Source organism: Rattus rattus, chromosome 15 (assembly GCF_011064425.1).
Source record: "Rattus rattus isolate New Zealand chromosome 15, Rrattus_CSIRO_v1, whole genome shotgun sequence".
Classification (NCBI taxonomy): domain Eukaryota; kingdom Metazoa; phylum Chordata; class Mammalia; order Rodentia; family Muridae; genus Rattus; species Rattus rattus.
Genome location: NC_046168.1, coordinates 66,921,726 through 66,931,889, shown reverse-complemented (window position 1 = coordinate 66,931,889; position 10,164 = coordinate 66,921,726). Strand labels below are relative to the sequence as shown.

Here is a 10,164-nt window from a genome sequence, read left to right as displayed (position 1 = left end):
ACACACACACACACACACACCAGGAAAGGGTATGGTGGGCTGGACAAGAAAGGTGTCTTGACAAAGTCTATACTATCAAGATTCAGCTATGGTCTGTCCAGCTCAGAGGCTCCAATACCCACTGTCGCTAGAACTCCTTCAGCCGAGAGAAAGCGGGGAGAGGGGAGAGAGAGCCAGAGAGACAGTGCACCACTAGAGAGAAGCTGGGCACCAAACTTTAGCAGTCTCCAATCTATGGGAATAGAGAAGGATTAGGGTTAGCCAACCTAGGGTGTAAAACTAAACAGGTGGGCCCACTGGTTGATTGGTTGCCCCTTCCAGCCTGCTCTCAAGCATAACCCCACCTCGCCCACCCATCCAACTCCACCTTCCAGTCATAGAATTGAGCTTGTGGCTCCAAGAAAATGCTTCTCCTGAAGCAGGCTTTCATAGCTTCATTCCCACCACCCCCAACCCCAAAAGGCCAAATAAGCTGGAGGAAAAAAAGGAAAAAAAAATAGCTGTCTTCATCCCTAAGCAAACTGTCTTTTGCCAGTGATACAAGTTAGGAGCAGGCTTTTTGAAGGACCTGCATGCCTAGATTTTACTTTTCATATGATTCGTAAGAAAGGGCAGGGGACACACACACACACACACACACACACACACACACACACACACACACACACACACAAAACTGATTTGGCCTCAGCCAACAGAAAAAAAAAAACTTTAATGATTCATTTGTTTGTTGTTTGCTTGTTCGTCTGTTGTTTTAAATTTCCTAGACCCAGCAGGACATCTGAAAAGCCTTGATAGATTTTTCTTTTTTTCAGGCTGAGAAGCTCGAGAGACTTGGCCCTACGCTTTAGTTTTAGTTTTCTCCTTCCCGTGTTCAACCAGCCCGAGCTTTCAGACACAAGAAAATTGAAGTTAATGGAGATCTCAAACAGAGCCACAATTCTGAAGCCTCCCTCTCTGCCACAAACACCCACCATGCATCTGCACGTGTAATCGTGTAATCGCAGAGCCTCGCCGGCCGGGTCTTCATTACAAGGGACTCTGAGGAAAAGCGAAGAAGACTCTCTGTCGTTAAAGGGAAGCCTCGATTATCACCGCCATTATTTGTGTATAACAACATAAGAAATGTCTTTCTCTTCTTTAAATTCCGCCCCCCCCCACGATATTGAAACAGCGTTTGTTGTACGATTTATATAAATGCTTGAGGCCTTACTGGAAAACCATTACCATTCAATGGCTAGGAAATTGCTCTCCTTCCCTAAAAGAGAAAGAAAGGAAGAAAGAAAGAAAGAAAGAAAGAAAGAAAGAAAGAAAGAAAGGAGGAAAGGAGGAAAGGAGGAAAAGAAGCAGCTACACAGAGGCAACAAAAACTTTCTCCTGAATAATCCTCCCTCGAACAATGACAAAGAAATGATATTGACTTACCCAGGAAGGGATGGTGTGTTTGATAAGGGGGGTACTTTTTTGTGCGTGTGACGATTTTTGTCCCGGAGCTACGCAGACAGCTGCAATTCATGGGCGATGTTGATTCCCAGAAAGGCTGTGGATTGGCATGGGGTCTGCATCTCACAGACCCTGATCAATACCCCTACACTCACACGCCAGATGGTTTGGGGAAGGGCAAAAATAAAATAGCCCCAAACAGCCCACCATCATCTCCCCCCCCACCCCCTTTGGTACTGTTCAGATAAACCTAGCTGGAGCATGACTGTATTGGGGCCAGCATAAAACCCGAATACATTCTGAGTGTTTTGGGTTTTTTTTTTTTTTTCTAGCCTTCCTAGACGGAACTATAGCTACTCCTGGGGGTGTTTGTTTGTTTGTTGTTTGTTTGTCTGTTTGTTTTGTTGTGCTTTAAAAAAAACCCGATGGTATCTTATCCGGAGGGTATTGACTTTGGGGGGGGGGTCTGTTTGTATTTTTTTGTGAATAATTCATGGGGTTCCTGTTTTAACTGAATCTCCCCAGTTTTAACATGGAAAAAAAATACAGATGAAAAACGGATAGTAAGTATTTTCAGTGTTTTCGTGACATTTCTAACTTAAGCTCGGAGTTCTTTTTCTCCTACTATGAAAAAGCAAAAAACAAAAACAAAAAAACCTAGTCGAACATTCCATCTGTACTCATTCACATTTCTGACTGTAAAGGACATCTGACCTGCAGATGTGATATACCGGAGAAGTAGAATCCTCCAGGTCCTGACACAATGCCTGACACAGGTCCTTGGATTCTAACAGGAACAGGCTATTGTGGCAGGACATTTCCATAGACTATTTGTGAATCAAATGCTGGGGAAGGAGGGAGAGGGGCATATAAGTTCACATTAAAAGGCAAACCCCTGACCTAAAGAACTTGTTAAGCTTAAGGCAGAGCATGGGGTTAAACAAGAGATGACTAAAAAGCAGCCCTTTCCTTTTGTTTTATCAAAGACATCATAACAAGAAAGCATCACCAACGCATTACAAATTTTCACTACTATTGCTACAATTAAAATCGTCTAAGTGGAAGATAAGTAGTATTCCCTCTTTAGGAAGGAAGGGAAGGGGGCATGTAAAACCTAAATCAGTAAAAATTAGAGTGCTAAGTAAACAAGCCCTTTCATTTCCCCCTTAATTAGGTTCTGAGTTGGAATATAAACCGTCAAAGCTATTAGAAAAACATCGTGGAAAAAAATCTGCTCTAATTTAACCCAATGAAATTATACACAAAGAAGCCCAATGCGATTTCACGATTTTCCTGAGATCGTCAATATTGATTGAGAGGAGGGGGGAGAGGGATGGAGGGAGAAAGGGAGGAGGGGGAGAGGAGGAAGCCAGGCAGCAGCGAGAAAAACGCAACTCACCTTGCTGCTCTCGGCACGACACGGAAACGTAATTCCCAGGAGCAGAGTTATCTTGGTGGTCTGACGAATTAGTTTAGCATTTTGAAAGAAATATTTAAATGGAAATTTATATGTTTAGGGTTCTGTTTGCATGAAGCACCAGCCTAGGGGTCACTGATTACTCCTTGAGCCTGGAACCAGGACAACAGCAACTGTAAGATACCTTCCGCACTAGAGTCCACCAGAGAGACTTTTCCCAGCCCTGCCCTTCCCTGTTGTTTTGGGGGGGTTCTATCAATGAACACTAGGGGACCAAAGCAGGTTGCTGTCTGGAGAACTTTTGTTTGACAAGGTGTGTATTTCAGACATTAGCTAATTCGTATTTCCCTGGGTCCAGTCACCAGAGACACAGTGAAGGATGCATGAGGGGACGAAGCCAGAGTGACAGAAAACTACATTATTTCACTCGTCTCTTTTGTAACAATAAAGATGTGAACGGCTAGGAAACTAGAGACCTGGGATGTGCTTCTTTCTTACCCAAGCATTGATGTCCTAGAGGACATCAATTATTGGAAAGAATAATTGGCAGCATGTTGACCAAAAGCTCAACAAAGTTGATCTATGAACAACATCACCGGACATTCATGGGTGGTAAGTAGGGTGTGTCTGTGGCTGGAAAAGAGGACAGAGCAGCAGAAAAGGTCACTTCGAGAAGAACTGTTGTCCAAATGAATCAAACCATTCTCTAGTCCCAAGAAGACACATACAGTATTGTGGGCTGTCCTTGTTTTCTTATCAAGTTTTCTCTAACAGCTGGAAATGGTCGGAGGGGGCAGTCTTAAGAAGACCCCCTGCTCTTCTTTTGACAGCTGATCAAAAGAAAATAGGTCACGCTTCTCAAACTTATGTCCACCCTGTCCTTAATTACTGTCTCTTTAAACAAAGGCAACATCTGCGCAACCTCAGCTCGCTTGAATCTTCGGAGGCAAACGGAGCGCAACCTGCTTTGGAAGAATCTATTGCTTTTTACAGCTTTCAGTGCACAGTGTCGGCCTCTCTGGCTGTCTTCAACCACCCCTCAACCCCCACACAGTTCGCGGAAATCTCCTCCACTCCGACCTCCCGACCTGGGTTTGTCAAACAACGGTAATTCTAGGAAGATGAAAGTGTACTTTTGAAAGCTGCAGCTTTCAGAGAGCGTTCTCCCAGGTAGTCAATGCCCCAGGCTCGGATTGTAGAATGTAAATACCAGCGGAGGCTATGGTTACCTACCCACGGTAGTAACCTAGGGTGAACAGTCCTCTTAAGGATTCCAGAAAAGCGATATGAGTGAACGACTCTCTCTCTCTCTCTCTCTCTCTCTCTCTCTCTCTCTCTCTCTCTCTCTCTCTGTGTGTGTGTGTGTGTGTGTGTGTGTGTGCGCGCGCGCGTGCGTGTGTGTGTGTGTGTGTATGTGCGTGTGTGTGTGTGTGTGTGTGTGTGTGTGTGTGTGTGTGTTGCTAGAGGAAAGATCCGCGGATACTGTCTCCACTTATTGCATACACCTTGTCCCCAGGAGAAGTTTGCTGGGCTGTGAATTTCAATAACAATCTTCACCCCCCAGACCCAGGGGTTCTACACTCCCTTCTTCCCCGTTCTTTGAAAGAGCAAGCATCTGGTCACCTCGAAACCGCAGCTGCTGGAATTTTAGTCTCGTTTTGCAATCTAGTAGGGCCCTTCTGAAGCCTCATAACTGAGAGATTTATGGGCTGGCCGAATAATTAAGTGATGTTATTGTGTTAACTTTGCATGCATTAGGGCTGCTTGGGCCGCGGTCAGTGTGAACCTTCCGCCGCCGCCGGCCCCAGCTCTCAAACAGCCCAGGCGTTCGAGTTATTCTCTCCCATAGATTATGCACATACCAATCTCGGAAAATTACCGTGCATTAGAACACATTAGCGCCTGCATTTTAAAAGCTAGCCTGCTAGCTCCCTGCGAGCGACTCTCGGGAAGTGGCTAGCTAGGAGGCGCGCGTTTGTTTTTACCGTACGACAAGCTTACAAGAGTGAAGAAAGCTTTGAGGTGAGACTAAAGAAGCCGAAGCAATCAGCCCAAATCGTTGCTGCTCAAGAGAGGCAGAAAGCGGCATCTCTCACATAATCCCCCTTAGTGCGCCGCACTCTTGCTTCTTTCTCTCTCCTCATCACCCCCCTTCTCCTCCCTTCTCCTTGATGCTTGGTTCTGGGAGCAAAAAAAAAAAAAAAAAAAAATGGGGGTGGGGGGGGCGAACCGAGCTGTCAGCCAAACCTGAAACGCTCGGCCCCGCCCCTTCTATATCCATTGGCAACTGCTCGGAGAAGGTCTGCCTTTCGAGGCAGCTCCTACCGCCGATTGGTTTCTCCTCATGCCCATCGGGCACGGTCCCGCCCCGGGCCCGGGAGGATAGGTTGGCTGCTCCCGCAAGCGGCAGAGCCCTTCTGGACAGCTCCCGCTCACCCAAACAGAAGACGTCGGCGCCAGAGTGGGCTCGGACATGGCGAGGCAGCGCGCCCGCACAACCGGCGGGGCCCGGTGATCCCTCCCTCCTTCCCCACCCCCTCCCCTCTCCCGCACGCACGCCCTGTCCGCCCCCACCCCACCCCCACCCCGGGCGCGCCCGCCCGCAGCCCGGGGCACACACCCGCACGCACGCTACCCAGCACACACTCCCGCCCTCCCACGCCCGCCCCCGAGCCCGTGGCCGAACCACGCCACGCGTGCCTAGCCAGCCGGCCGGCATCCCCCGCCGCTCCCACCGCCCCCGGGCCCCGATGGACTGAATGAAGGCTGCCTACACCGCCTATCGATGCCTCACCAAAGACCTGAAGGCTGCGCCATGAACCCGGAGCTGACAATGGAAAGTCTGGGCACTTTGCACGGGCCGGTCGGCGGCGGCAGCGGCGGGGGCGGCGGCGGGGGCGGAGGGGGCGGGGGCGGGGCCCGGGCCATGAGCAGGAGCTGCTGGCTAGCCCCAGCCCCCACCACGCGGGCCGCGGTGCTGCTAGCTCGCTGCGCGGCCCGCCGCCGCCAACCGCGCATCAGGAGCTGGGCACCGCCGCGGCGGCGGCAGCCGCGGCGTCGCGCTCGGCCATGGTCACCAGTATGGCCTCGATCCTGGACGGCAGCGACTACCGGCCAGAGCTCTCCATCCCGCTACACCACGCCATGAGTATGTCCTGCGACTCGTCCCCGCCAGGCATGGGTATGAGCAACACCTACACTACGCTGACGCCGCTCCAGCCGCTGCCACCCATCTCTACGGTCTCAGACAAGTTCCACCACCCGCACCCTCACCACCACCCTCACCACCATCATCACCACCACCATCACCATCAGCGTCTGTCCGGCAACGTCAGTGGCAGCTTCACTCTCATGCGGGACGAGCGCGGGCTTCCGTCCATGAACAACCTTTATAGCCCTTACAAGGAGATGCCTAGTATGAGCCAGAGCCTGTCTCCGTTGGCTGCCACGCCGCTGGGCAACGGGCTGGGTGGCCTTCACAATGCTCAGCAGAGCCTGCCCAACTACGGTCCGCCGGGCCATGACAAAATGCTCAGCCCCAATTTCGACGCGCACCACACTGCCATGCTGACCCGCGGTGAGCAACACCTGTCCCGAGGCCTGGGCACCCCGCCTGCGGCCATGATGTCTCACCTCAATGGCTTGCACCACCCTGGCCACACTCAGTCCCATGGGCCAGTGCTGGCTCCTAGCCGCGAACGGCCCCCTTCGTCCTCCTCGGGTTCTCAGGTGGCCACGTCGGGGCAGCTGGAAGAGATCAACACCAAAGAGGTGGCCCAGCGGATCACCGCCGAGCTGAAGCGTTACAGCATCCCACAGGCGATCTTCGCACAGAGGGTTCTATGCCGGTCTCAGGGGACTCTCTCCGACCTGCTCCGGAATCCCAAACCCTGGAGTAAACTCAAATCTGGCAGGGAGACCTTCCGCAGGATGTGGAAGTGGCTGCAGGAGCCCGAGTTCCAGCGCATGTCTGCCTTACGCCTGGCAGGTAAGTCCAAGGGCAGCCGGCAGCCTGCCTGCTGGGGTAACCGCTCCAGTGTGCTTGTGGGGCTGGTCTGCGCGCGAGCTCTGCGGTTTAGCTCTTCTCCCTTCTCCTCCTCCATATACGTCCCCTTAGTTCTTTCCTTTTCTTCCATTTTCACTTTCTCCCCTTATTTCTCTCCTCCCTTTTCCCATCTTTTGCTTTCACACGCCTTGCTCTGAGTTTTCATGACCAGACACCCCCCCCCCCAATTCCTTTGCCCTATTATCAGTGTGGCAACCTTTTCCTCTCCTCTTTTAGTCCTAGGCGGGGTCGGGGCTCTTACTGTCCCCTGGAAGCCCTGTATTGGGGACTAATGTCACCTAAAGCCCTGTTTTGGGGACTAGTGTTCCCCAGAAGCACTGTTCTGGGGACTCTGAAGTCCCGTTTTCGGGACTCTAGAAACCCGGTTTTCGGGACTCTAGAAGCCCCGTTTTCGGGACTCTAAGAACCCTGTTTTGCGGACTCATGAAAATGGAGAACAGCCCTCAGCCAAAAACCAGTACACTTGAACTCCCAGGACAACAGATTTCAGTTTTCCGGGATGCCCGATGTAGATGCTTTTGACTGTTAGTGGTCTCTGATCCTGAGAGAAGAAAAACTTCTTCACTCACCTCCTATCCACACAAGCCGGCAAACTTCTCTAGTCATTGGCAGGAGGTACACCCTTACGGCTACTAACAGCCAGGATAAAACACGGGTGCCAGAACTTATCCGATGTTTCATGTTAACCCAAGGACTTTGTGACCCACCAAGTGAGCCGAGTGCGGCCAGCTCCTGTGTCACTGCCTACAGATAAGAGGGTGCAAAGACCAAGGTTTGGGGCTGCCACAAACCTTCCCACCCACCATCGCTTTAGGAAGTGAAGGGAAGAGACACCAGAGTGAAGAGCTCGCTGCCTCACTCAGCTGTACCCCCTTGCTAGGGCTGCAAGCATTTACTAGGGTTTACGCTAGGTCTCCGGAGAGGTTAAGGTGCTCTCGGAAAGAGGTGCTGAGAAATTAAGACGCGCGTTAGTTAATGCTTCTTGGCCTCAGCAGGCTGTAAGCTCCGCCTTTGCATTAAAGTGGGCGCTGATTGTGCGCGTAGGGGAGTGCGGCGGAGGCCTGGCTGCCCGCGGCAGGGGACCGGTCAGCGCGCGGGTTACATTGTTCCGGAGCGGGCACGGCTCTCTGTGCCTCCTCTAGCGGCCGAGAGGCGAGGTACAGCCCTCTATTGTTCTAGGAACACTGAAACCTCCGGTATGGGCGGTGAGTGCAAAAGCGAAAGACGCCGCCTGGGCCGCGGCTGACACAGTTTGGAGCTTTTGTGCAGACAGACCCGGCTCCCAGAGTGCTACGACTGCTCTGCCCCTAGGCCTGAACCGCGGACCCAGAGGGGCAAGGAGTCCAGACCTCCCGCTGGTGAGGACACAACAATAACCAGCAGCAACCTTGGCTGGGTGACTTCGTGCTTCTTGGTGCTCTAGGAACAGTTAGCTAGCGTTGGCCTTAATTTGCTTAAAACCCGTATTAGGGCTCGCGTGGTTCTGAATCCGGCGCTCGCGAGCTCTGGATCTTCTAGGTCAAGTGTCCATTCCGGTCCCTCAAGACTTTCTTCCACCACCAAACCGGGTTTTGTGCGGTGCATCCTACCGTTCCTAGCAGAACTAAGGGATGTGTCCCGGGGTATGGTCACTGCTCCTAAGGAGGAGACGTTTCCACCTACAGTCCTTTCCTTTGCCCAATGTTGGGTTTTGTTCGCTTCTCAGCAACCTCCCGTGTCAATCTAAAAGGGTAAAGAAAAGAAAGAAAAAACGATTTCTTCCAGAGAACTCCCCTCAAAATCTCTGGGCTATGGACAGTTTTGACTAGAGTTTGAGGCCGACTTTAATCTTTTTTTTCTCCGTTAGCTTATTCTTCATCCTCTTGTACACTCTCCTCGTTTTGTGCTCCTGGTCCCGGGTAAAGATAAAGCTTTGAGAGCTAGAGGCTTAATGATTGCTCTCATTATGATAACTTCATTTTAGACTTCCCATTCCCCGATACTGTAGGAGCTCTAAGGGTCTCAAGCATTGGTTGGTTTCCTGCGCTTTGGGGGGGGGGGCGCAGAAGGAACTTGGCAGCTGCTCCTTGGGGTACAGTAAAGGGCTCCACGACAGCTTTTCCTCTCTGGGCCATCTCGGAGCGCTGCCGCCCCCTCACGCCCGTCCGGCAAAGGACAAGGCTGTATAAAAACACTAGCTTTCTGTCCGTGTTGAAAGTTAAAGCTTCCCCTTGCAGCGAGCTTTTCTACAGTGGATGAGGAAGAGTGTGGTACCTGGGGCTCTCAGCCCCAGACTCCTGGAGAGTTGCCAAGTGACTCCTGGGGCAAATCTTCCAGACCACAGACTTGTATCGTGATTTCCGGTGGGGATCGCAGACAGGGAAAGTAAGCGGAGGACCCGGCTTTGCTCAAACATTTAACTGTGAGTCTGTTTTATAACCTTAGGAGAAAGGGGACAAGCGCCTTCGCTTTTTTTTTTTTTTTTTTAAATCTGGCCGTTTTGTCGGCAACTACAAGTGCATTGAGTAGTAATAGGGGGCTTTTCAGTATGGGGTCAGTAGATCAGTGCCTTCAGACACTGTCAAAAGCTGGAGATGGGTAAATAGGTATTATGTGCTCGGTAGAGTAGGGAACAGAATCGCACAGAGTAGAAAAGGGAGGCCTTTGATTGTTATTGATCGGTGGGAAACCCTGCTGGGAAGCATCCCGGAGTCCGGGTCTTTGGGACCCTGGGGTTAAGCAAGTCAGTGACTTCCCTGGATGGCCGGCCGTCCCAGCCCAGCACCTTCACAACCTGGGGCCACATCCCACCACCCATTCATATCCTTCTTCATTTGTACAGTCTCAGCCTCTCAGTCTCTCTCTCTCTCTCTCTCTCTCTCTCTCTCTCTCTCTCTCTCTCTCTCTCATTTTATCATTTTGAGACCCATCTGGACAAGGGTCAGAGGGACTCTGATTGTCAAGCTCTATTTTTAGGTCAAGTATACCAGCCACCCGGAAAGCTGGATCTTCCAGCCAGCCCATGAACCTTCCCAGTCTTTCTACTGTCAAGCTTGGGTATACAGCAGAGACAACTCCTCCGGACCAAGTTAGTGAAGTTCGGATTGTCCCAAAGTAGAAGTCAGGGAAAGAAACTCTACCCTCACTGGGTGGTGAGAACGGCTAGTAGTAACAACCGGTCAAATAGGCTGGGAGTGGCCCAAGACGGGACCCCGCTGGGCCGTTCTTATTAGCCTGGCGCGAGGACAAACTCCTGCAG

General features: G+C 51.5%; 2 protein-coding genes across 2 annotated transcripts in view; one reads left to right on the top strand and one right to left on the bottom strand.

The window, feature by feature from the left end:
* Positions 1-693: 693 nt before the first annotated feature.
* Positions 694-2,867, bottom strand: LOC116884296. Its single transcript, XM_032885394.1, has 4 exons — positions 2,843-2,867; positions 1,426-1,540; positions 975-1,065; positions 694-888 (listed from the first exon to the last, which is right to left on the bottom strand). The coding sequence occupies exons 2-4, from the start codon at positions 1,514-1,516 to the stop codon at positions 720-722; spliced, it is 351 nt and encodes a 116-aa protein (XP_032741285.1). The 5' UTR covers positions 1,517-1,540; positions 2,843-2,867; the 3' UTR covers positions 694-719.
* Positions 2,868-5,619: 2,752 nt separating this feature from the next.
* Onecut2 (one cut homeobox 2) overlaps positions 5,620-10,164 on the top strand; it is a 46,992-nt gene continuing 42,447 nt past the window's right edge. The window contains 3 exon segments of the mRNA XM_032885775.1: positions 5,620-5,659; positions 5,662-5,772; positions 5,775-6,848. Of these exon segments, the coding sequence (XP_032741666.1) occupies positions 5,620-5,659; positions 5,662-5,772; positions 5,775-6,848 (1,225 nt within the window).

Coding starts and splice junctions, on each gene's coding strand:
- LOC116884296 (XM_032885394.1), bottom strand. CDS start 1,516: ATGAATTGCAGCTGTCTGCGTAGCTCCGGGACAAAAATCGTCACACGC. Junction 1,066..1,425: donor AACACACCATCCCTTCCTGG/GTAAGTCAATAT, acceptor CTTTAACGACAG/AGAGTCTTCTTCGCTTTTCC. Junction 889..974: donor ATTACACGTGCAGATGCATG/GTGGGTGTTTGT, acceptor TGTGTCTGAAAG/CTCGGGCTGGTTGAACACGG.